The following is a 25,807-nucleotide window of genomic DNA, read 5'->3' as shown; positions in this document are numbered from 1 at the left end:
CTTGCTCCTTGTGTCCTAAAGAAAATGTTCCTTGGAGTTCCCGTCATGGCTCAGTGGTTAACAAATCCGACTAGGAAACATGAGGTTGCTGGTTTGATCCCTGGCCTTGCTCAGTGGGTTAAGGATCCAGCGTTGCCATGAGCTCTGGTGCAGATCGAAGACGCGGCTCTGATCCCACGTTGCTGTGGCTCTGGTGTAGGCCAGTGGCTACAGCTCCGATTCGACCCCTAGCCTGGGAGCCTCCATATGCCACAAGTGTGGCCCTAAAAAGACAAAAAAAAAAAAAAAAAAAAAAAAAAAAATTCTTCCATCCATCAAAGGACATGCAGAGCGTTTCCATGTCTTGGCTGCTGTGACTAATGCTGCAATGACCATGTCAGTGCAGGTGACTTTCCCCCATCCTGATTTCAAGTCCTTCGGATATACACCCAGAAGGAGGACTGCTGGTTCCTGAGGGAGTTCTGTTTTCATTCATTTTTTTTTTTCCTTTTTACAGCCACACCCGCCACATGTGGAAGTTCCCAGGCTAGGGGTGGAATGGGAGCTGCAGCTGCTGGCCTGCACCACAGCCACAACACCAGGTTCAAGCCGCATCTTGCAGCGATGCCGGGTCCTTCACCCAGAGTGAGGCCAGAGGTGGAACCTGCATCCTCACTGACACTACAGGAACTCCAAGGCAGTTCTGCGTTTAATTTTTGGAGGAAGCGCTACCCTGTTTTCCATAACGGCTGTACTAATTTACATTCCCACATACGAGCGTGTGACAACACGGCTGGAACTGGAGGACATTATGCTAAGTGGAATAAGCAACACACGGAAAGAGAAACACCACATGTCCTCGGTGATACATGGAATCTGAAAAAGCTGAACTCTTAGGAGGTCCCCTCGCGGCTCCGCGGAAACAAATCCGACGAGTCTCCATGAGGACCCAGTTTTCCATCCCTGGCCTCGCTCCGTGGGTGAAGGAACCCGGGTTGCCACGAACTGTGGTGTAGGGCATACACGCGGCTCAGATCTGGCGGGGCTCTGGCTCTGGTGTAGACTGGTGGCTACAGCTCGGATTCGACCCCTAGCCTGGGAGCCTCCATATGCCGAGGGTGCGGCCCTAGAAAACAAAACAAAAAAAAAACCTGAACACTGACCTCTTAGAAACAGAAAGCAGAGTGGTGGTGGCCAGAGGTTGGGGTTGTGGGAATGAGGTGACTGTTGATCAAAGGGTACAAAGTTTCGGTTATAAAAGATGAATGAGATACAAAGATCTAATTCTAGCCTGGTGACAGCAAACAATGCACCACTGTATACTTGACATTTCCAAAGAGCAGAGGTTTTATTAAATCTTCTTGACACACACAAACAGTAACCACGTAGAGGCAACAGAAATGTGAATTCGTTGGGTGGAGGGGCTCATTTCACCGTGTACGTGTGTATTGAAACATCAAGGTACACACCTTAAATGGACACAATTTTTTTTTTCTTTTTAGGGCCACACCCGCGGCATATGGAGGTTCCCAGGCTAGGGGTCTAATCGGAGCTGTTGCTGCCGGCCTCTGCCACAGCCACAGCAACACAGGATCCGAGCCACACATCTGTAACCGAGGCTGTAGCTTGCGGCAACGCCGAAGCCTTAACCCACCGAGTGAGGCCAAACCCACATCCTCATGGATACAGTTGGGTTCTTAACCCACAGAGCCACAATGGGAACTCAAAGTGTATACAACTTTTATTAAAAGAAAAACACAGGTTCGTCAGTGCCCCGTCCCTTGACCATTTCAACCATGTTGTGCGGGAAAGTCCTGTAGCCTGACCATGGCCACCAGCCACCAGCCATGTAGCTTCTGGGCCTGTCACCACCACTGCCACCACCACTGCCCTGGCCTAAGGCCCTGATAATCTCCTTGTTGCTGAATCTGGTGTAGAGACAGCAGGAACAAAGCCAAAAGGTGGTGACGGCCTGGAAGAAATGCTTGCACCCTGTGAAACCATCCAAGGACCGGTAGCCAGAATACACAGAGTATCTAAGGAACGCCGACAAATCAGTAAGATAAAATCAAATGACTCAGTAGAACACCTAGGCAAAGGCAATTCACCGAAGAGAAAAATCAAAGAGCCAATGAACATAGGAAAAGATGTTTGATGTCGGTAGTCGTCAAAGAAAATGCAAATTAAAACCACAGGGAGATCCTCTCTCATATTCATTTGCAAAAACAACAACCAAAAAATTCTGACCGTACACCATGCACTAGCGAGTCTGTGGGGCAACCAGCACATCAGATGGCCCATTTCATGACCCAGCAGTTCCATGTTGGTTTGCAGAGGCTAGAGCCACGCATGGTGAGGCGTGCAGTGTTCAGAGCCGCCCGTTACTCAAACATGTGAAACTGAAACACGAAGTGAACAAAGCAGTAATTACCCTCATTGCGTGCGATGTGTGCCTTATTTTCTCCTCGTTCTATTTCACAACTGATTGCATTGTTTTTCACTAGGTGGGTTGCAAAGCCCAGTCCGAAAAGCACTCCTTTCAGAGGCATCCACCTGTGAACGAAAAAAACATGTTCACATGACCATGTGTGGCTGCATTTTGTCCACCAAGAGGGAAATGAATATATAAACTGGGTGTATCTGTCTCAGGGATGACTAAGCAGTGGTTAAAATGCATCGACGTGGACAGATCTCAAAAGCAGTGTTAGGTGAAGAGGGAAAGTCACGGAGTCATAGCCGGGGAATGACAGCATTCGTGCAATTTTTTTCAAGCCTATGAAGCAATATTATCTGTTGTTCTGGACTCATATACAGGGAAAATACTTATAAAACACAAGACCTAGAAGGTCTCTGCCCATTTACGATCGTAGCGGGTGCCTTGGGGCAGCTAATGGAGGGGGGACAAAGTCAGAGGGGATTTCAACATTGTCTGTAATGCTCTCTTCTTCTATCTTCAAATATTCGGAAGCCCTAAGGGCAAAATGTTTGTTCATTCTGAGTGGAGGATACCTGACGGTTGAAACCAAGCCAGTCAAGCAAAAATCTAAAAGAAGAGTCATCTAGGCCAAAAAAAAAAAAAAAACCAGTAGTGCAAAAGCCCTGAGGTCACCGTGGGGTGTTCCAGGATCAGCAGAGGCAAGGATGGCGGAGTGAGGATAGAGGTTAAGGATGAGGTTGGTGAGGAATTGGATTTTAGGTTTTAAGTGGGAGAATAAACTCATTAAATATATTTGGTGAGAATGTCATTCTGGTTGGGCTTGTTTCATTAGCCATTGAAACTGGAGTGATAAACTCATAAGGTTATTGTACTAATCTCTTCTTTTGTGTATTTGAAATTTCCCATAAGAAGTTTAAAAACAGGAGTTCCTCTTGTGACTCAGCAGGTTAAGAAGCCAGCCAGTATCCATGAGGATGCTGGTTCAGTGCCTGACCTCGCTCAGTGGGTTAAGGATCCAGCATTGCCACAAGTTGTGGCATAGGTTGCAGACGCGGCTCAGATCTGGCATGGACGTGGCTGTGGCGTAGGCTGGCAGCTGCAGCTCCTATTCAACTTCTAGCCTGGGAACCTCCATATGTCACCGAAGCTGGCCGTAAAAAGAAAGAAGAAAAAAAAAAAGAGGAAGTTTAAAAATAATAATAGGACCTGCTTGAGGAAACAACTGGGTATGGGAGAGGCAGGAAGCCCAGTTTGAAGGCCCAGGGCTGGGGAGGGGTGCAGCTGGGCGAGAGGGGAAGGTGGGTGGGACCAGAGTGACAGGAATGAGGCCGAGGAACCACGAGATTTGCCCCCAGACAGAACATGGGATGCGAGAAAACTGGTTTGGGTTGAGTCCCTGGATGCTTAGTGGTTCAGGTGACTGGGTAGAGAGGACGGGGCCGGGAGTGGGGAGAAAGCTGGGCTTGGGCCCGTGGCTCCCCGAGGAGAGAGATGGCAGGTGCACAGGTCCAGGGTTCAGAGAAGAGGCAGGGCCAGCCACCCACTGGGGAGTCACTGGTGTATAAATAGCACTTAAACCCACGGGACTGGATGAGATCACCTAGGAAGTGAGTGTGGATGGAGAAGAAAGGCGGGCCCAGGAGGGGGAGGCCCTCCGATGTTTACCGGTGGAGGAGAGGCGGGGAGGAGGCAGCAGAGGAGTCTGGAAAGAGCATCGGCCTGGCAGGAGGGAGCCAGAAGGAAGGGCAGCTGCTCTCTCCTCATCCCCCAAACCCCATGCCCTATGGACCCCACGGCGGCCCCGGATGCAACCGGGACGCCAGCTCAATAATCACAACAGCCTCAGAGTTCCCGTTGTGGCTCAGTGGTTAATGAACCCGACTAGGAACCATGTTCGATCCCTGGTCTTGCTCAGTGGGTTAAGGATCCGGCGTTGCCATGAGCTGTGGTGTGGGTCACAGACGCGGCTCGGATCCCACATTGCTGAGGCTCTGGTGTAGGCCGGCGGCTACAGCTCCAATTTGACCCCTAGCCTGGGAACCTCCATATGCTGCCAGAGTGGCCCAAGACATGGCAAAAAGACAAAAAAAAAAACAAAAAAAAATCCCAACAGCCTCGGACCAGATGGTGCAGTCCACCGAGTCCACTCTCACCATCTTTGTAAAATGCAGCTCTGATGCTCTAACTCCCCGTAGCTCCTTCAAGGTCAGAAACCAAGTCCCCAGCCTGGTGATCTGGGTCCTGCACAGGCAGCAGCTACACCTGCAGACACTCCCACCATCGGAACTCATCAGAGAGCTGGCACCCAGCTTGGACCAACAGCCATTCCCCGGGCCTCCCTCCTGGAGGCTGGGCTTGCCTCCCACACCCGAGCCTGGAAGTACCAGACCTGGCTTTCCCCGCCTCTGGGGCTTCCAGGAAAACCTCCTCCCCCCCAAAGAAAGAGAGAGAGACCAGGAGACAAGCTGCCTTGGGGCTTTGTGAGAACACTTAAAGGCCTGAGCAGTTGTCACTATCCTGTGCCCAGAAGGGGCTAACAAAGCAAACACATGGCCTGGCACACCCTGGAGTTTGGGTCCTTGGTGCAATCGGAACGCCGTGCCTCGGCTCGGCTGACTACTGGTCTTCTGGGCAGAGGAAGCGGCAACCCTGCTACTTACACCCTTTTGGGGATGGGGGAGGTTCTGATGCCTGCATTCGGAAGCAGCCTGACCCATCCCCTTATCCTCACATTTGCGCACCACCTCCTTCAGGCCCGGGCGCCCTGAAAGTCCCACCTTCCCCCAGAACTCATGCCCACTGGCATGGCTGTTGGGGACATGGCTCTGATCGTCAGTGTTGGAAAATGAGACACATGAACCCAGGGAGATCTCAAGGAGGCTCTTTACCCCTGCAGAGGGTGGGGGGTGCTCAAAAAGCACGCGCAAAGAAGAAAAGACCCTCCCTATTTCTCCCTATTGCAGGCGATGTACCTGTCCCCTTCCCATGGGTCAGGTCAGGGCGCTCATTCCTCTCCGTTGGCTAATTTGAAACAAATTGTTACTGGGAGAAGAGGGAAGGTAGGCACCGGAACTGGAGCAAAATGAAGTAACCAAGAAGTCCTTTGATAGAAAAGACATTACGTTACTTTCCACGTGGCCATGCCTTGCCCGGTTGTTCCCCCTGCTTTGTCCCCTCGCTCTGGCCACGGGATGACTCTGGACTCTCCCCCACCACTTTCGGCCCTTGGCCTTTGGCGTCTACATCTGAGCTGGGACATTAGCTTCCACACAGGAACGCCTGCCTCTCCCTCCCCCACTCCCCACCGCTGTGTTCCGTTCCCCACCCCTTTCCCGAATTTTGCTGCTGTGGGACCAGTGGAATCCACGGCCCCAGGGGAAGATCGCTTTTCAGCAGAGAAAAACACAGAAAGGGCTTAGGAACTAAGGGCGGTGAACGATTAGAGAAAACAAAAATGTGATGAGTCAGAGAAAGGCCTCCCACCTCGAGGCTAGAACAGGTTCCTGGGCTCCGGACTGGAAGGAGTGGAGAGGGTTGTAGAGAAAGTTAAGTTCGAGAGGACTTGGCTCCACACGGGGGAAGAACAGTGTCCGAAAACCACCAGCTTCTGCCCTTGTCATACATGGCGAGTCGGATTCTCCACCAGGGCCATGGAACCAGAGCTAGAGGCGCCCACAACCCATGCAGACCCTGGGCAGAGCGGGACACCACCGAGGGTTCTACGAGGGCAGATATGCAGACCCCGCAAGGGCCCTTCCCCCATCAAGGTCTGTCCTGAAGCCACCCAAGCCACCTCTGATGCTCCAACAGAACCGCCTTTCTTTTTAGGGCTGCACCTGCAGCATATGGAGGTTCCCAGTCTAGGGGTTGAATCAGAGCTGCTGGCCTACACCACAGCCACAGCAATGCCAGATCCCAGCCGCGTCTGCGACCTACACCACAGCTCATGACAACGCCAGATCCCTAACCCACTGAGCGAGGCAAGGGATCGAACCCACATCCTCACGGATCCTAGTCAGGTTGGTTAACAACTGAGCCACAAGGGAAAGTCCTCAGAACCGCCTTTACCGAGGCCACCCGCCTTCCTGAGCAGTCACTTCCCACGACATTTCTCAACATCATAGCAACCAAACAGCCCCATCCCAGACAGAGCAGTCAGTGGTCCTGGACATGGAGGGGGAGGGTGCCCAGGCCTTGAACAGGGGAAGACATGCCACCCTCACCTCCTCCCCCAGAACAGGGTGGAGAAGGGGCTCCTTCTGACTCACCTCTGTGACTGCCTCGGGTGCCCCGCCCAGGACCTGGCAAACAGTAGCTGCACAATTAATATTTATTGGCCTAAGTGGAACATGAGGCTGCAGATGGGGCTCAGATGCCAGCGGGTTGAGTCGGCCCCCATCACCTGCCTCCTCCCCTCCCCCTCTCGCCTTTCCAGAGGTGAGTCAGGAGCGGCCACGTGACCCGGTCTGGCCAATAGGGTAACAGAACTCCCAGGATGGGGCTTCCGCGATGGACTAGACTCAGCTGGCCTAGCTTTGTGCCCTTTTTCCTTTGTCCTGTTGGGAGGTGTAGCAGCCGTGACGAGGCAACAGACATGAGGACAAAGGCCTCCATGCAAAAGGTGGCAGAGAGGGAAGAGGACAAGAGCCTGGGTCCCTCGAGGCCTGAGTCCCAGACCACACTGCCCAGTCCCAGCCTCCTGTCTGAGACCTGTGGCTCCCTCTCCGTTTAAGCCATAGCCGTGCACGTGTTCTGTTATTTACAGCAAAACCCAGTGGGTTCACCACGTGGTCTCCATAGAGCTTTGGACGAAGTCAGGTCTGCGTTTGGACCTTGGCTGGTGTCAGGGTGTTACCACACCGAACCTGGCTTTGCTCACACAACACACGGCAAAGTCAACGCACTGACAGGGGTTGGGGAAGGAAAGCACAGCATCCCGTGCAGAGCCCAGAAGAACGGGAGGCTTGTGCTCCAAAGGCCCAAGCTCCCCGTTGGCTTTCAGGGAAGGGTTATTTATTTATTTATTGCATTTTAGGGCCGCACCCGTGGCCTATGGAGGTTCCCAGGCTAGGGGTCCCATCGGAGCTACAGCTGCGGGTCTGTGGTCACCAGGGAGGGGAGCTTAGTTCGTGTCAGGTGTCAGGTCGTTATGTCTATCCCTTGAAGAGGAACTAGGACTCTGTTTTATCACGGAATTATTGTCCCTCCTTTTCTCACTTAACTGCTCTTTCTTTGTTCCTCATACCCTTGCGGAAGGTCTAGGACAATAAAGCCCAATAACAGGAAGTGGGCGAAACAGAGGGCTTTTGTACTGAGGGGGGGGTCATGCCCTCCCCCCTTTTCTTTGCGTCTCCTCAGTCCTGAGGGGAACAGGTGGGGGCCGAGAAAGAGAAGTTTGGAGAGAGAGGTTAATTATCAACTTGGCCGGGGTACTCAGTTTTGGGGGAGGAAAAAATTTTCCTCTACCTTTCCAGGTTCTTCTGGCTAAGAATTAAATTGACGTGAGGCCGCTAACCAGGAGAAAAATCAATGTTTAAGAGCATGTATGTGTGGGAGAGACCCAGGAAAATGGAGCGACTTGCCAAAATGGCCAAAACTCCGACATTAAATACCATCTTCAGCGAATGACCCAGGAAGAGGTCCGAGGTGGGGTCTGGAATTTGCAAAAGGAGAAAGGCAATTGAGGGAGAGAGAGAGGAGCAAAAGTTTGGTAAACAAATGTTTGCTGGGCCAAGCAGACAATGGGACAAGGCGTGGACTCTGATCTCTAGGCTCAGCCTAGAATTCCCCCCACCACACCCAGCCCACATTCTTTGCAGAAACCTCCCTTTCAGGAAAAGGCCCTTCCTCTACCTACATTTTTCAGGCCGTTAGGGGGAAAATCACGGTTTCTTTCTGAGTCTTTTTTTTAGTTTTTGTTTTTGTCTTTTTAGGGTTGCACCCGAGGCTCAGATCCCGCATTGCTGTGGCTGTGGTGTAGGCCAGTGGCTGCAGCCTTGACCTGAACAGCAAAACTGGGGAAATTTTAAGCTAAGGGTCTGTGCATATTCACGAAGGGGCTTGAGCAGAGGAGCATTCAGCATAAAATTGGGGCCAAGGTCCACAGAGTCCAACCAAGTTCAGTGGACTGAAGGCAGGAGGGTCAGTTCATCAGTCCACCCTCCACCTGGAGGGTGGGCGGGGCTTAGTTCCTGCCGAACTCAGACTGTTCTATATCTACCTCCCCTCGGGAGAAACTAGGACTCTGGTTTGTTTGTTTGTCTTTTTAGGGCCACACTCAAGGCATATGGAGGTCCCCAGACCAGGGGTTGAATCGGAGCTTCATCTGCCAGCCTAGGCCACAGCCACAGCAATGCGGGATCCAAGCCGCATCTGAGACCTACGCCACAGCTCACAGCAACGCCAGATCCTTGACCCACTGAATGAGGCCGGGATCAAACATGCGTCCTCATGGATATTAACCACTGAGCCATGACAGGAACTCCCAACTAGGATTCTGTTTTATCACTGCCATCTAGTTTGACTGCCTTTTCTCTGTCCCTGCACTCCTTTGTTCCCTTGGGATCATTGATTACTGAGACCCATTCGAGGGCAAGCACCGTGGCCAGGTTTAGATCACAAAATGGCTTGGACCAAAATGGCTTCTCTTACGTCAAGAAAAGCCATTCCCGGTTCTCTCTCTCCAGGACATCCCTAACCTACCTGAAGTGTTGGAGGTCCTCAAGCTGGATCCGGAGCCCTCTCCTCTCCTCTTTTTCTTCTCTGAGTAATCTCACCTGTGCCAGATGATTCAATGAGCATAGGTTGTACTCAAGACCTTGAATCTATCTCCAGCCTGGCTTCTCTCCTGAGCTCAAGACCCTGGCATCAAACAGCCTCCAGGATCTCTTCACAGATATCTCAAGTGCAACATTCCCAAACTGTTAACACCCTTTTTGCCCAAAACTGCTCCTCTTCCTAGGTTCTCCTCCTCTGCCTGGCACCATGAACCCTGCTCATCAGCCTCCTACTGGATAACTGCAACAGTCTCCCAAAGTCTGCCCACCCAGATTTCCAGCCTCTACAAGGGTGTTCTAGGCTAATGCTTCTGAAACTTCAGCTGCATAGATATCACCCAAAGAGTTAGCTAAAATGCAAGTTCCTGGACCTCACTACCACCCCACCCACCAGCAATCTGATTCAGATTCAAAAGGTCTGGGGTGGGACTCAAGAATTTGCATTTCTGGAGTTCCACAGTGAATCAGAGGGTTAAGGATCCAGTGCTGTCCCTGCTGTGGCTCTGGTCGCTGCTGTGGCACGGCTTGCAATCCGTGGGCTTGCCAAAAAAAAAAAAAAAAATTGCATTTCTAACAAACTTCCCTAAGGCTTGTCCCTGGAGCTACTCAAGTTAACGATGCTAACACAGGTGCTGCAAGTCTGTGGCCCATACTTTGAGTAGCAAGGCTCCCTGTGCTGTCCAATTCAGAGGCCACTAGCCACAGATTTCTTAAATAAGTGTTAAAATTCACTCCTCAGCAGTGAGACAGGAAGGGGGCAGGGCCCCAATTCCTTTCTCCAAAATAGACAACTCCCCCAATTATTAGTGTATGAAATTACCCAGCCCATAAAAACTAACCACCCTGTACTGGGGGGCAACCTCTTGCCTTCTGAGATGGCCCATACTCTGTCTACGGAGTGTGTGTCTCTCTCAATAAATCTACTTCTTAGCTATCATTCTGCCTCTCCTTGAATACCTTCTGCCAGGAGACAAAAAGAACCAGAGCTTTGGGAGTTCCCTTCATGGCTCAGCAGTAACGAACCCAACTAGGATCCATGAGGTTGCGGGTTCAATCCCTGGCCTTGCTCAGTGGGTTAAGGATCTGGCATTGCTGTGAGCTGTGGTGTAGGTCGAAGATGCAGCTTGGATCCTGCATTGCTGTGGCTGTGATGTAGGCCAGTGGCTGTAGCTCCAATTCCACCCCTAGCCTGAGAACGTCCATATGCCACAGATGCAGCCATTAAAAAAAAGCAAAAAGCAAAAAAAAAAAAAAAAAGAACCAGAGCTTCATTAAGCCGTAAGACCAGACCATGTGTGTGCGACTTCAGCTGGGAGGTCGTGGGTTCAAGTCCCTTCTGAAGTGTTAGGTTTCAGCAGCACTAGACACATTTCAAATGCTCAAGAGCCACTTGAACAGCGTGTATTATAAAACATTTCATCACCAAAGAAAGTTCTACTGGACAGCATTGCATGGTTCTTGGTGGCGGTTCTAAAAACGAAAGCTGATCTTAGGTCTTTGGCCCCCAGGAATTCTGAGGCTCATCCTGCCTAAAATCTTATGCTTTGGGGAGGGATAAAGTACATCAGAGCAGGCAGGAGACAGAACACCTCTCAACCCTAATACTCAGAAGATTCTGGGATCTTTCCAGCCTGGAGGCGGGCCAAGAACTTTGAACTCATTGGCTGGTGGCTGAGGGGCGGGTTGCCAGTGCTTTCCTTTGATTGGGTATTTTCTCTTAGTGGCAAGCCAATCATCAGGGAGGTGGGGGCGGGACCAGGCTCGCTCTACAGGCCCCGCCCCGAGTTCCGGCGCCCTGGTCCCCTTGGCGGGTCAGATTGGCTGTGAGTTCTGATGCCCCTAGAGTCTTAGAGTCCCTTCCGTCCCGGAAGCCCGCTTACCGAGGCCGAGGTGGAGAACTGGGGGCAGGTCCTCCCTCCCACTACGGGGAACACCGCTCCCCGCAGCCCTGAGCCCCAGGTCCATCCTCGCTCTCTGCGTGCTCAGTGTTCCTGTCTAAGAAATTTGATTGCATTGTGCCAGTGGCCTGGAGAGGCCGCGTCCTGACAGCTTTTTCTGCCGGGCATGATGGGTGGGGTGGAGATTGAGGTGGGCCTCAAGACATGGAGACCATGTCCCCACAGGAGAATGGCTCTGGAGGAGGGCGGGAGACTGTCCGAACTGCGGGCACGAGTTGGGGCTTCGCATGGCATCACCGATCTGACCTGCAAGCTTCACTTTTATGACCAGTGGGCCCAGGACTATGACCAGGTAAACCAGCCGGGTCCTCACCTCTGCCTCCCTCTGCTCCTCTGGCCTCAGTTTTCCTATCTGTAAAGTCAGAACAGGAAGCCTTGCACCATCCCAAGGTGATCAGTGTGTGAGCAAAGTCAGACATGACTGCAACCCTGCAGTCCTGTCTGCTCTCAGACTGGCCCCTCTTTAGCCCACCTTCAGTGGCCCTGCCCTCCGACCAGCCCCATCACTCCAGATTGGCAGCCTCTAGAGATCAGGGACCAGGACCCGCCCACCCTGGGGCTGCCTGGAAGAGGTGCCGCTGAGGGGTCACTATGGACCAAGCCGAGAGCAATGCCAAGGCCCACAGGAAAGGCCCCAGCAGTGGGCTGGGAGCTGTTGTCTGGTACCAGCCCCTTGGCAGAGGAAGGCCTCACCCACTGTTAGTCCCAGCAGGTCCTGAGGCCCCAGTGCACACAGCTTGGCCTGGCTGACTCCTAGACCACCCCACAAGGAGGTCCCCCAAACACTGGAGCACGCGGTGGTGGGTGGCTCAATACTCTGTCCCCAGGATGTGGCCATGCTGCAGTACCGTGCCCCCCGCCTCGCAGTGGATTGCCTCACCCGTGCCCTGCCGGGCCCACCCCATGACGCCCTGATCTTGGATGTGGCCTGTGGCACTGGCCTGGTGGCTGTAGAGGTGAGGCCACCCTGGCCCCCTTGCTTTTGCCCCAACTTGTTCAAAATTCCTCCTACCCCTAGCCCAGATCTCTGCCTCCCTCCTCAGACTCGCTGGTCCCCAGTACTTGGCCTTCATCCACCACAGCGCCCACTGTCCTCCCTGAGGGGCAGGGACCCAGCTGGGAGGTGGCAGGTATGGACTGTGACTTAAGAACTCCCACCCCAGCTGCAGGCTCGGGGCTTCCTCCAGCTGCATGGAGTGGATGGGAGCCCGGGGATGCTGGAACAGGCCCGGGCCCGTGGCCTCTACCGGCGCCTCAGCCTATGTACGCTGGGTCAGGAGCCTCTGCCCAGCTCTGAAGGTACCTCCCCTACTCTTCCCCCGACACACCAAGGCCCAGCCTCTGACCAAGCCCACCTGACAAGCCCGCTCTGACCCCTTTCCTGTCCCAAGGCTCCATCCCCCTTGCTGAGCCTTCCATGAGCCCCTCCCACATGGAGCCCCTATTCCCCTTCTGAGCCCCTCTCCTCCCCGTGCCTCACTGTGATGCCCTCTGTGATGTGTGAGCCCTTCATCTCATGATCTGATCTCAGCCCAGCGCCGCACCTGCCATATCCCCACATGGGATCTGGGTCCTACAGACACCAGTGGCAGGCCTGGCCCCACCCAGGCCCCACCATATGGCTACCATCCTCCAGGGTGGTCTGAGGCCACAGTGAAGACAAACCACCACACCAGATCTGCACCTCCACCCCCCACAGGGACCTTTGATGCGGTACTGATGGTGGGTGCCCTCAGTGATGGCCAGGTGCCCTGCAGTGCCATACCTGAGCTCCTGAGAGTTGCCAAGCCAGGTGAGAAGCAGCTCTCTGCCAGCAACGTCCTATTTCTCCTTACCTCCTCTTCCAGGAAGCCTTCTGGGCACCTGCCTCTCCTAAGTGTATCCAAGCTCTAACTGGGCATACCATGGGTGCCAGGACTGACTGTGCTGGCCTTCCTCTCTCTAACTCTCGTGCTCTCGCATCTTGCAAAGAACAGGGTAATCATCCCTGTGCTGCAAGCTGGGAAACTGAGGCTCCAAGAGGTGAAGGGACTTGCCAAAGGTCCAAAGCCAGTGAGCATTCAGACACAACCATATCCTCCAGCAGAGGGGCTGGGCTAGCGGTAAGAAGGGAGCCCCCTCTGTCAAGGGGATTCAGCCAGTCATTGCCGGTGTAAAGGACACTTGGACCTTAAAGGGTACATAAGCCATCAAGCTGAAGAAGCAGAGAGTATTCCTGGGGAGGAAATCAATGAGCCCCAGGGGCTTGGAGAGGGGAAAGGCTGGCCTGGGGACAAAGCTGAAGGACCTCCACCCTTGAGGATGTGAGCAGGAAGGGGACAACCTAGCAACCGCCCCCCCCCCCAGCCCCGCTCCTGTCCCTCCCCCACCCCGTCCTCCCTCTCCCCAGGTGGGCTGGTATGTCTGACCACCAGGACGAACCCATCCAACCTTCGGTACAAAGAAGAACTGGAGGCTACCCTGGACAGGTTGGAGCAAGCTGGGGCGTGGGAACGCCTGATGGCCTGGCCTGTGGAGCAGTGGGAACTGGCCACCTCCAAGCTTGAGGTGGGACCTGGCACTTCTGACAGCGATGGCTTCATCTCCGGGATTGTCTACCTGTACCGCAAGCAGGAGGCAGCCTGGGCCGAGGGAGTGAGGCCCAGTGCCTAGCCCCCAGCCGGCCTCAGCCAGGGGGTCCCTGCGCCTGCTCTGCTTCACCTGTAAAACGGGACCACGCCTCCCACCCTGCGCATGCCCATTAAAGGAGCCTCCCTAGAGGGGCAGCAGGACTCTGGCTCTTTGTTTTCCTCACCCCCGTGACCTCTGCCCTGTGGGGGACAGAAGTGAAAAGAAATAGAATGCAGAGGGCCCCCACCCCCGGATGTCGCTGAGCCGGCACGATGGGGCCTCAGGGGTGACTGTATGAGCCCTCCCTGCGTGGACGGCCCCCGTCTCTCTGACTCTCAGGCTCTGACTCTCGGGCTCTCGCGTCTGGGCCAAAGACTTTCACGTGTCCAGGATCAGTCTGCTCATCTCGAAAGGGATGGAAGGCAGAGCGGAGGCGCTCAGGGCACAGCTGGAGGCTGCCCTGGAGCTGGGCAGGTGGACGGGCCTTGGTGTCTGTCCACACCACAGCATCTGGGGGTGGGGACAGGGCTGATAATTCCTCCAAGCGGGAGCCAGGGGAAGGCTCTGTGGGGGAGGAGGCTCGGAGCTGGGCTTTCAGGACTAGCAGGATTCGGAGGGGCAGAGAAAAGGGACATTCCAGGCTGAGGGCAGGGACAGCCTGAGCCAAGGCTGGGAGCAGGGACCCCAGGGCTGAGCAGACCAGCCTAACTGCCCCGACCACATGGAGGAGGGCAGGTGGCCTATCCCCCAGGGCTGGCTCTTTCCCTCTGTCCTCCCTCCCAGGGTCCCCAGCACCTCATCAGGGTCCTGGGCTTTTCCCTCCGACAGCTAAAGGCCTTGAACAAAGTGATTGTGAAGGTTGGGGGCCCGTTTCCAGATTTCTCACAGTTCCCCCAAACCTGTTTTGCAAGCATTCCTGTCCTAGCCACCACCCCAGGGGTCCTCCCCCTCCCCGCAACCCCCCTCCACCCTCCCCCCGCCGTTACCAACCCCCTGCCCAGGCCTCCAGCCCCACCCCACCCACCTCCACAGCTGAAATCAGAAACAATACGGAGTCTTCTCTTCCTGTGCACAGGTCCCATTTATTGTAGAAAATAATAGCAATTACCGTGACAAATAGTTTAACTTACAAAACAGAAACCACACAGGAGGCCGGAAAAGCCCCAGGGCTTCCTGGCTGAGGGCCAGAGGAAGACTGTCCTCCCTGCCCTCCCCAGGCTAGTCAATGACCTTGGCAGGGGTGGAAGATTCCAGAGGTGGCCAGTCTCCGAGGGGCCCAGGGTCCGCCCGCTGAGGTTGCAGAGGCAGAGCCCTGAGGTGGCAGGGTGGGGGCAGGAAGGGGTGCGGGCCACCTGGACAGCCTCTGTGGCCCCCTCCCCCACCACTACCCAAACCAGTTTGTAGCACCTCTGCCCCTCCCCTCTAAACCTGTCTGTCCACACCACTCCGGTGACTGTGTTCCACGGGCAGGTGGGTGAGCAAGGCAGCCGATCTCATGGCCACAGGTTTCTGTGGGCAAGGCACAGCCCAAGTGCTGGCTGACCCACCCAGAGGATGCCGGCGGAGGCAGTGGGGAAGGTCAAAGGAGGAGACATTGTCCACTCAGAGGCAGAGCCCACGCAAAGTCAGGGCTGAGCTGTCCTGGCCAGCAGGAGCCAGCCCCCAGTATCCACAGCCATTCAGAGGAGGGCAGCGCAGGAGTCTCTTTCCATCCATCCTTGCTAGCATTGGAAGTGGCCTTGGGAAGGTGTCCGAGAGGGTCAGAAGGCGCTGAGGGGCCTCTGGCCAGCGGCCCGGCTCAGTCCCTGCTTGCCCAGCCCTGGCAGCCTGCGGCCCGTGGCAGGGCCATTCTGGAGTCACAGATTGCAGTCCAGGGAGAAACCAAGCTGAAAGGAAAAGAATCAGCGGTAGCACCTTACACGTAGTTGCTGGCGGGGGCGGAGCGGGCGGCGGAGTACTTGGCTGAGTAGGGCTTGTCGGTACGGGGTGGGCAGTTGCAGCAAAGCAGGGCGCCACCGAGCATCAGCAGGCCAGAGGCAGCCCAGCCGATGTAGAGCGAGGCACCCATCTCCCGCTTCTGGCCCGAGGCCACCAGGGGATTGTAGAAGTCGCGGATGACATTGTGGGCGGTCCAGGACACGGGCACCATCACCAGCAGGCCGGCCAGCAGGAACACCACACCGGCCACGATCATGGTCTTGGCCTTGGCGCTCTCATCATCCACGCAGTTGGTGCACTTGCCGCCCACCACCGACAGCAGCACACCTAGCACGGCCAGGATGATACAGATGACGATGAGGGCGCGGGCCGCCTGCAGGTCCTGCGGCAGCGCCAGCAGCGAGTCGTACACCTTGCACTGCATCTGGCCCGTGCTCTGCACCACGCAGTTCATCCACAGGCCCTCCCAGATGGTCTGCGACGTGACGATGTTGCTGCCGATGAAGGCCGTGACGCGCCACATGGGCAGCGCGCAGCTCAGGATGGCCCCCAGCCAGCCCAGAACGGCCAGGGCGATACCCATCACCTGCAGCCCCATGGAAGCCATGGCTCAGGCTCTGCTGGGGTCTAGGAGCTGGAAGGAAGGCTGTGGGGTCCGGCCCTGGAGGCTGTTAGAGTCCAGACACCTGAACACCGATGGCCAGTCAGCGTCCGAAGAGAGGCTTTTCACCGCAAGTCCAGAGGCAAAGCCGATTGAAGCGTCTCTCCTGAGTCAGAGGCACAAGCCCAGCAAGCGCTCGCAGACTAGTTCCTTCCTGCCGCCAAAGTGCCACCTGCTCACAGAGTGGAGAGGTTATATGGTGCTGCGGGGGAGGGGCGGGGGCGAGGGAGGGGTTTCAGTCGCAGGAGCCGCCCCCCTGACCAGTTTCTCTAGATTCCTGAGCCTGCCAACAAAGGCACTTTAAGGCCCCAGCCCTGGGCCCCTGAGTCATGACCCTGGAGAGCCAGTATCAGAGGAAACTGCCCTTTCCCCCGGCCCCCAGGCCCATGCTGAAGTCACACGGGAGACAGACACTGAGTCACAGCCTACACGCACCTGGACATACCTGGGGGGCCGGAAGGGGAGCCTTCAGGTCCGGGACCTGAGGTCCTGGGTCCCCACCCCCCGGGGCTCCATCATTCCAGGCTTGGGTGGGTGGATGGCGGGGGCGGGGGCGGGAGCGGAGACCCTCAGGGAGAGGATCTGAGGATGCAGCCCTGGGGACTTCAGAGGGCAGCTGTACCCTGATCCCTGCAATGAGTCCTTATCAGCTTATCCGTCACTGGTCTGATAATGGCTATTAAGAGCCTCACCATCCATGCATCCGCCTCACCAGGGAGGGACCAGCTTAAGGAACCAGGAGCTGGGGGGCCTGGGCTCCTGGGTCCATCACCTGCCCTCCCCATCCCTCGGCACCATCATCTGGCTTCCCAGCCCTGCTGGAGGAGGAGGGGTCTGGGAGGTGATGCTCCTTCGGACAAAGAAAGAAGGAAGGCTGCCGGCCCCTGCCCCCCGACATTTCCACCAGTTCCTGCCAGAGCTGAGCCTCTTTGGCCAAAACTGGGTTGGGGAGGTCGCTGAGAGCAAACCGTGGCCAGACCCTGGGACCTCAGCCCAGCAAATGGGTGTTTACTCAGTGAAGACACACAAAACCGTCGTCCGATAAAGGCAGGATGGGAGCAAAGTCCCCTGTGACCTGGAAGGGGAGGGGGAGCTCAGAGCAGATGGGGTTCCAGGAAAAGGGGCTCAACAGGCAGGGGGAGCTCCTTGGCACAACTCCAGGGGGCGCTAACTTCTTGGCCTGTGCTGAGGAGGACTCTGATGGCAGAAATCACCGGGGACGGGCCGCCTGGAGTTGTGCAAGGCTGGGGGACGAGGTGAAGGGGACGGAACAATGAGGACAAAGGTGCCCGAGGTGTGGAAAGGCAGCAAGTTCTGGGAACCAGAACAGATTCAGAGGAATCCAGTCTGACCAGAGCCGGGGGTAGTGGGGGAGGGGCTGAAGCGAAAGAGCCAGAAATCTCTGCCTCAGGCATCACTGAGCCCGGGGCTGTGCACAGACACTGAGTTGAGCAAGGGCCTTGGATGCCAGGCTGAGAGGTCTCCACACAAACAGGATGGAGGTGAAAGTGGGGTGGCGGGGGGGGCAAGGATCAGGAAGGGGGTCTTTGTGGCCAGGGGGTTGAGAATGGCCAGGCTCACCCAGGGGGGATCAAAGGAGCCCCACACCCTCTCTTCCCCAGATGCTGGGAGCTCATCCCAAAGGCAGGGCTCCCGTGGTCCCTGAGCCCCCAGCGGTGTCCAGCAACGCGCCTGGTGCCCCCCCCACCCCGCCCCGCCACGGGCAGCTGTGTGTCCAGTCCAACCCAGACGGTGGTCCTTGAGCTTCCAAAAAGAGCTATCATCCACTGCGCATGACCCGAGTGGAAGCCTTCTTTTGGCTGTTTGAAGCCTGCTGCCAACTGCCTGCGGAACACAGGGCTGGCAGGGCCCTTGTGACATGATGGGGAGCCGAGGTCTTGTATTGGGGTGAACTGTAAACACCTCGGTCTCCCCTACGAGGCTGGGGGCTCCCAGAGAACAGAAGCAAAGCCTTAGTCAACCTCAGAGCTCCACGCAGGGGCCGGGCCGACGTGTCCTAGGTGCTCAGTGAGGCGGGAGACGGTCTCCGGGTTCCCAGCTGCTCCCCCCCGCCCCGCCCCCGCTGGGCACACACACCAACACAAACAGGGATGGTTTCTGGGGGAACCACACCTCCCCGGGGTTTTCCTTACAAGGCTTTGAGGAACAGCACGGAGGCGGGCCTGTGGACTGAGCAACAGGGCTAGCTGCCCTTGGAGATGGCCGGTAAGGGCTGCCCCGCGTGACCTCATTGCAGACGCCTGACTCTCACCGCTTTCGCACGCATGCGTAAACGAGAGAGCTGGCAAAACGGAGAGGCTTGTCCAGCACGGAGCGGGCACCTCCCGCCAGACCTCCAGGGAGGTTTCTGCCCCCCTGAATGGACCAGTTGGCCAGACGCCTCACCCCTACCCCACTCCTTCCTGCTCTTGTTCTGGGACCCAGCCAACTGGCACTTGGAGACGCAGGAGTCGGGGAGGGCGAGGCCCTAGAACTTTCCACCTGTGGCCCAACAGAAGTGACGAAAAGCCCTCTTTCCCTGCCCGGCTCTGCCAAGCCCATCAGGGACGGGGGAGGGCTGAGAGCTAGGGGGAGGGCAGGGGCAGGTGGGCCCCAGCAAAGGGCAGGCCAGCGGCAGGGGAGGCCTGCGGGAGCACAGGTGGGGCTGGGGGTGCCCAGGTGTGACAGAGGAGCTGGAGCATGGCTGGGGAGCCCCTGAGCAGTTCTCTGCATGAGTGGAGCTGAGGAGATATTTGTTGATGCCCCATTTACGCAGGGAGACACTGGCTGGGCCCCACCCACCTGCCGTAGGAAAAACACCAGCAAAGCCGCAGTGCTTTCTTTCCCTCCACCCACTCTGGCTCCCTGAGCCTGGCTCTCCCAACAGCTTAGACAACCTTTCACTGTGACACTTTACAATGTGTCTGCCATTCATCACCTCTGCTTCAGGGGCTGGGAGGGCAGGGGTAGCTTTTCTTTTTCTCTCTCCCAACATACACCGTCTAATTTTAAGCCAATAGAATTGTATCATCCACGTTGGTGTTTCTGTTTGTTCCTTTTGTTTTTTTATGGCCATACCTTCAGCACATGGTAGTTCCCAGGCTAGGGGTCAAATCAGAGCTGCAGTTGCTGGCCTACACCACAGTCACAGCCACTCGGGATCCAAGCCACATCTGTGATGTACACCACAGCTCACAGCAAGGCCGGATCCTTTTATGCACTGAGTGGGACCAGGGATCGGACCCACATCCTCATGGATACTAGTCAGATTCTTAACCTGCTGAGCAACAACGGAAACTCCCACGGTGGTTTTTATCAAGGACAGCCCTCTCCCCAACTAGGTCAGCTCGCCCATCCCTGCCCATAACCATCTCGCCAGCCCTGTGACCTTGGGGAAGTCAGCTCCATCTCCAAGCCTCAAGTTCCCTCTGTGTAAACTGAGGACATTAGCCCCTCCCCCATCCAAGACAGATGTGGAATAACCTGAGGATGTGAAAATGCTGTGAGCTGCAAAGACTAGGACCATGAGGCGGCAAGGGTCAGGTCTGTGTCACAGAGCAGCAACCCCTCAGCGCTTGTTCCACTCCCACCAAATGGGAGCCAGGGCTCAGCAAAGTCTTTGACCAAAGCACGTGCAAACGCACGCATGCACACACACACACACACACGTGCCCGCACACCCGTGCCTTGTACCTGCCTCTCTGCCTGTCCCTAGAAAAGGTGCAGATAAAGTCTCCCATCCAACTCTGAGCTGTCCTGCTGCCTTCTGAGCCTTCTGTGCCCTTTTCTGGCCTGCGCAGGTCCTCAAAACCCCTGCCAAGGGACCCTCACTTCTCATCTTCTGGGAACAGGAAGATCAAGTCTGGGGGCAGCTGGTGTCAACCTTAAACTAATCCCTCCCACTAAACATAACATTTTGATGTTTCAAAAATCAAGTGGCCTTTTTTTTTTTCTTTTTTGGCTAGCCCGAGGCATATAGCGTTCCTGACCCAGGGATCATACCCAAGCCTCAGTTGCGACCTAAGCCACAGCTGTGGAAACCCCAGATCCTAAACCCACCGTGCCAGGCTGGGGATCCAACCTGCGTCTCAGCGCCCCAAGACGCCACCAATTCTGTTGTAACCACAGCAGGAACTTCTCAAGTGGCTTTTTTGGAAAAAAAAAAAAAAAAAAAAAAAAAGAGAGAGAGAGAGAGAAGCAGCCTCACTCTCAGCTCAAAAATTAGTCTAGCTGGTAGTTGCTTCAAAACTTATATTTTTGCAGGGATTCACTCAGCCCAGACACAAGTTAAGATCCTGTGCTTTTTTAACCATAGACAAGGCCATTTAGTCAAAAATGTATTTAAAGTTCAATAAAATGCAATGGGGTGTCAATTCTCTGTGAGTGTAAAGGTTTTGTCATGGAGTCACTTCCGAGCCATCTCCCTGGAGTGTCCTAGAAGGAGGATCCCCTGGATGCTTCCAGCAAACAGGAGGTCACTTCCAGACCCGGTCGGATTTCGGCAACAGGCAATGATGCGGATTTCGGCAGGTGGACCCAGCCCTGGCTGGAAGGGCTGGGCCCCGGGCTGAGACTCTGAGAATCTGGAGCAGAATGCGGGGGCCCCTTCATGGCTCTCATGTGAAATGATCTCAGCGCGGCCTGCGTTGAGTCCCAGCTCTGTCACTACCAATTCTGTGACATCAGGCAATAGAATTAAACTCTCAACCCCCCTCCTCATCCGGGGAAGGATGAGGACAACATTTTGCTCTGAGGCGCTGGGAGGCCCCATGAAAACGTGGAATCAAGGCCCACTCAGTCCCCTGAGAATCTTTTGGCCACCCTGTCAGGGGTCCAGTGGGCCCAGCGCAGGTCCTAGAAAGCCACGGGCCCTGGGCTCAGAAGTGGAGGCCGGGCACTGGGCTGAGCGGGTCGCCACCCCCCCACCCCCTCCCCGTGGCCTGGCAGCCAGCCCTGCGGTTGTCCCCCCCACTTGGCCCAGGAAGGGGTAATGACAGGCCTGGCTGCACAGGAGGCCTGGCTGCCCAGCGTGGCCAGACTGGCTGAGCCGGTGCTGCCCCCGCCCCTGCTGGGCCCCGCGCACTGAGGGAGAGAGTGGGGGTGGGGTGGCCTCGCCAGAGAGAAGCAGGACCACACTGCTGGCTGCCGTCCCGCAGCCCAGACACGGAGGGCACCTCTGGGAACTGGATGGAAGGATGCAGGGCGGGAGAAGGGGAGGGGCTGGGGGTGCACAGAACGGGCTTGGTTACAGAGAGGGGCTCAGATGGGGGAAGGGTTCTAAGAAGGGGAGGGGACTTAAAGGCAGGGACGGAGTCATTGTTGTTTTTCCTTTTTTACAGCCCCACCCGAGGCCCATGAGAGTTCCCAGGCTAGGGGTTGAATCAGAGCTGCAGCTGTCGGCCTACACCGCAGCCACAGCAACGCCAGATCCAGATCTGTGACCTACACTGCAGCTCATGGTAAGGCTGGATCCTTAACTCACTGAGCAAGGCCAGAAATCAAACCCGAATCCTCATGGATACTGGTCGGGTTCATTATCACTGAGCCATAATGGGAACTCCTGGGACGGAGTTTTTAATTACCCTCCATTAAATGAGTGCATCTCTGAATCCGTGCTGATGCAAGACCAGCCTTCCTCGCTGTCCCACCCTGCTGTCCGCCTCGGCCCTTCACAAGCCTCTCCCCTTCCTCTCAGAGAGTCCTCCCCACCCCCCACCCCCCACCCCTCTCTCCTGCTCCCCCCACCGCACTGCAGAGCAGCCCCCATCTCTACTGGTTGTATCTTTACTTCAGTTTCCCAGAAGCAGTGGAAGGAAAGGACCTAAAGCCAGGGGACCCCTGTGAACCGCTAATCATTTGGAGGGGCCAGTCTTGCCCAGCTCCCCTCTCCGCCAGCCAGGGAAGCCTTTCATCAGCCCTCTCCTCCTGCTGGTCAGCAAGAGGTGGGTCAGGCAGTAGGCTCATGCCTTAGCATTACCAGAAAACTTTTTTTTTTTTTTTGTCTTTTTAGGGCTGTATCTGCATCATATGGAAGTTCCCAGGCTAGGGGTCGAATCGGAGCTGTAGCTGCCGGCCTACGCCACAGCCACAGCAACGCCAGATCCAAGCTGCGTCTGCCCTATACCACAGTTCATGGCAATGCTGGATCCTTAACCCACTGAGCAGGGCCAGGGATCAAACCCATGTCCTCTAGTTGGGTGCATTAACCACTGAGCCATGACGGGAACTCCAAGAAACCATTTTATCTTATACAAAACCATGCAGGGTGTCAACATGCCCATTTTAGGGATGAGAAAACTAAGACTCAGAGAACTAATGTGACATTCCAGGGCCAACAGAATAATGAGAACAGGCGGGAATTGGGCCAGTGTCTGCCCTCAAGGCCCTCTGATCTAAACAGACAACTTCCAGAATTCCCACTGAGGCACAGTGGGCTAAGAATCTGACCGGAGCAGCTTGGGTCACTGCAGAGGCGTGGGTTTGATTCTTGGCTGGTGCAGTGGGTTCAAGGATCCGGCACTGCTGCAGCTGCAGCAGAGGTCGCAGCTGCAGCTCAGATATACTCCCTGGCCCGGGAACTTCCATATGCTGCAGGTGTGGCTATAAAAAAATAAATAAAAAAATAAACAGACAACTTCCTGGAAGAAATGGTCACCAGCTTCCTGGGGGAGGGGAGCCGGGAAAGCTTAGAAGCTTCTGGAGAGAGTTTTCCAAAAGGCGGGACAGCAAGCGGCAGAGATTGAGGGCCTTTGGTGGGGGGTGCAGCTTGCAGAGTCTGGAGCTGGGGCAGTAGTGGAGCTGGGCTGGAGGTAGGTTGGGTGCATCAGGTAAAGATCAAATACTGAGCCCAGGAGCTCAGGGTAGAACAGGATCAGAGCAGGGGCAGGCCCAGCCAGCTGTAACTTGTGGGCAGGTACCTGGGCTGGCAGCGTAACTGGAGGGGGAGGGACAGGAGGGCTGCCTTGCTGTGGGATGGATGGAGCCTTAGGGTGGAAGAGGTGGGCGTCCCTAGGGAGACAGCTTGACCCAGGGCCAGCTGGACCCTCAGAGCAGCCTACTGGCCCTGGGTCAAGACAGGCCTCATCTCCAGGGGGCAGAGCCAGGGCCTGGGCTCCTCTGACTTGCTTCCTCCCCACTCCCCAGTAGGCACCGCAGGGGATCCTGGAACCCAGGACTGTCTCCCTCCCAGCAACCTGGGCAGGTTACACTGATGACAGCTGTCTCTGCTTCCGTGACACACCGAGAGGGAGAGAGAAACCAGCAGGCCAGCCAGGGGACTCCCAGGCAGGCAGCCCGTGAGTCAGCGGTGACAGGCCAGGGACAAAACCAGAAGTCTAGGGATCAAAAGTGGCATCTCACTCCAGCCCTAAGTGACTCAGAGATTATATTACCCCTCCCTCCTGGGGAGGAGGCTCCCAGGCCCTGCCATCTGTCGCCCCCACCCCCAGCCTTTCTCCTCTGCCTCCAGGCAGGGATGGGGTCACCACCCACAGATCCTGACCCCTAACCTTCCTGGGGCCCCATCCAGCTGCCAGGTACACCTGCCAACCCAGCCCTCATTCTCTGCAGGCTCCCGGCTCTGGATCAGTTTCACCCCGAGGAAGGGTACAGCCGGCCCTGCCTCGGGCTGGGGAGCCGGAGGCGGGGCCCAGCCAGGAGCAGCCACGCTTGTGGTTCTTTTGAACTTTTTCCTTTTTCAATATTCTTTTTCTAGCAGGGCTTAACTCACACTGTTTGAACTTCTGACTTGGGCCTGAGAGCTCCCCCGGGCCCCGGCCCTCAGTCATACCCTCCTTTCCCTCCCGACACACTCCCCCCTTCTCTCCAATGAGGCTGGAGGACCACAGGCACCCCGGGAGCTGGCCTGTCACCACTGGCTGGATGTCACTGCCCCTCAGCATCACTCCAAAGCTGTCCATCCCCACGGCCGGCCCAGACCACGTACATCGGCATGAAGCTGCCACCACACAGCTGGCTGCACCCCAAGCGTCCCGCGTGTGGCCTTCTTTTCTTTCAACCAGCTTCGTTCCAGTTCTTTGCCATCTCAGCAGGCTGGCAGGACTCTCCACCTCAGATCTTCCTGCAGCTCTGTCTCTGACATCCCAGGGCATCGGGAAATCCTCCCTTGAACCATCAGCCGTCGCCAAGCCCTGGCTGCCATGGAAACTTCAGGCTGCAATCTGCATGGCCCCCTCAGGGCCTGGGGCTCAGTGGCCTCCCAGCCACACTGAGGAATCCGAAATCACTGGCCAGGAATCATACGGTCACCAACTAAAAGATATTGCGTTCCATTCCCATGAATAGTGTCAGACACATAGTAGGAGCACCTAGTAGGAGCTTTCCCTGATATGGCTACGGCACACTCTCAAGTCACCCACAGCCTCTGGTCATGGCTTCCCAGTGGGAGAATCTCTACCCCACCTATTCCTCCTGTCCCCACTCCGGAACACCAAACCCTGGCTTTTCTCTTTTTTTTTTAAGGGCCGCACCCGCAGCACATGGAGGTTCCCAGGCTAGGGGTCCAATCGGAGCCGCACCGGCCAGCCTACACCACAGCCACAGCAACGCGGGATCCGAGCAGCATCTGCAACCTACACCACAGCTTACGGCAACGCCGGATCCTTAACCCACTAAACAAGGCCAGGGATCAAATCCGAAACTTCATGGTTCGAGTCGGATTCATCTCTGCTGCACCATGACGGCAACTCCAAAGCCTGGCTCTTCTTGATCTTGGCTTTTACCTCCAGGTCAGGCTCAGGGGGATGCTTCTGCCTCAGCCTTGCCTCTTCCCAGCCCACGGCCGTCGGAAGCCTGACCCTTGCTCCTGGGAACCGGGGACGGGGAGAACGGATGAAAACTACACGGCAATACCCCACCCCCACACACCTCAGCCTCCTCACTGGCCTCCCCCCGCCTCACCCTCCTCCACACCCTCGCCAGTGTCCTGGTGACGCACTTGCCCGCAGCTCGCCCACGGAAGTTTTCCCCATGTGTCCCCTGATATTAATTTGGCCATCATCTTCCTCTTCTGCTTCATATCCTGAATCATATCCGCACACAATGCACTGCCCTGCTGGTGGGGAGGTGGCTCTCCTGCCCCCTAACCTGTGGCCCCTGGCCTCCCTTTGGGATGAGTCTGGTACAAAATGATCCTTCTGGCTCTTCCCCTTCTCTGTGTGTGCTCTGGACAGGGTGGGGAGCTCAGCCTCATTACCTCAGAGGACAAGGTCAGTATTAATGACAACAACACCCGGAATATTCATTATTGTTATTATTTTTTGGACTTTTTAGGGCTATGGAGGCATATGGAGGTTCCCAGGCTAGGGGTCAAATGGGAGCTGTAGCCACTGGCCTACAGCACAGCCACAGCAACTCGGGATCCAAGCCGTGTCTGCTGCCTACACCACAGCTCATGGCAACGCCAGATCCTTAACCCACTGAGCGAGGC

General features: G+C 56.1%; 3 protein-coding genes across 5 annotated transcripts in view; 1 reads left to right on the top strand and 2 right to left on the bottom strand.

Moving 5' to 3' along the window:
• The window catches only part of TMEM270 (transmembrane protein 270), a 147,174-nt gene extending 144,637 nt beyond the window's left edge, over positions 1 to 2,537 (bottom strand). Inside the window, exon 1 of the mRNA XM_085016839.1 lies at positions 2,411 to 2,537. Coding sequence (XP_084872965.1) covers positions 2,411 to 2,416 — 6 coding nt within the window. The 5' untranslated portion in view covers positions 2,417 to 2,537. The remainder of the gene's footprint in view (positions 1 to 2,410) is intronic.
• Positions 2,538 to 10,965: 8,428 nt separating this feature from the next.
• On the top strand, positions 10,966 to 13,921 carry METTL27 (methyltransferase like 27). 3 transcript variants are annotated; one of them, XM_085016836.1, is made up of 6 exons: positions 10,966 to 11,015; positions 11,316 to 11,442; positions 11,978 to 12,106; positions 12,314 to 12,449; positions 12,850 to 12,942; positions 13,540 to 13,921. In XM_085016836.1, exons 2-6 carry the CDS (start codon positions 11,320 to 11,322, stop codon positions 13,800 to 13,802), a joined length of 744 nt encoding a protein of 247 aa, XP_084872962.1. In that variant the 5' UTR covers positions 10,966 to 11,015; positions 11,316 to 11,319; the 3' UTR covers positions 13,803 to 13,921. The 3 variants fall into 3 exon arrangements, with proteins under 3 accessions (XP_084872962.1, XP_013851005.2, XP_084872963.1); XM_013995551.3 differs by having other exon boundaries at positions 10,985 to 11,151; XM_085016837.1 differs by having other exon boundaries at positions 11,012 to 11,082.
• A 1,507-nt stretch (positions 13,922 to 15,428) lies between these two features.
• Positions 15,429 to 16,467, bottom strand: CLDN4 (claudin 4). Its single transcript, NM_001161637.1, has one exon. The coding sequence runs from the start codon at positions 16,303 to 16,305 to the stop codon at positions 15,676 to 15,678; it is 630 nt and encodes a 209-aa protein (NP_001155109.1). The 5' UTR covers positions 16,306 to 16,467; the 3' UTR covers positions 15,429 to 15,675.
• Between the last annotated feature and the right edge of the window lie 9,340 nt (positions 16,468 to 25,807).

The sequence above is a fragment of the Sus scrofa genome, chromosome 3 (genome assembly GCF_054392235.1).
Source record: "Sus scrofa isolate SSC_HxYL_T2T_F1_AM1 chromosome 3, Sscrofa_HxYL_maternal_Yorkshire_Landrace_v2.0, whole genome shotgun sequence".
Lineage (NCBI taxonomy): Eukaryota > Metazoa > Chordata > Mammalia > Artiodactyla > Suidae > Sus > Sus scrofa.
The sequence above is the reverse complement of the archived record's forward strand: the minus strand, read 5'-3'. Positions and strand labels throughout refer to the sequence as shown.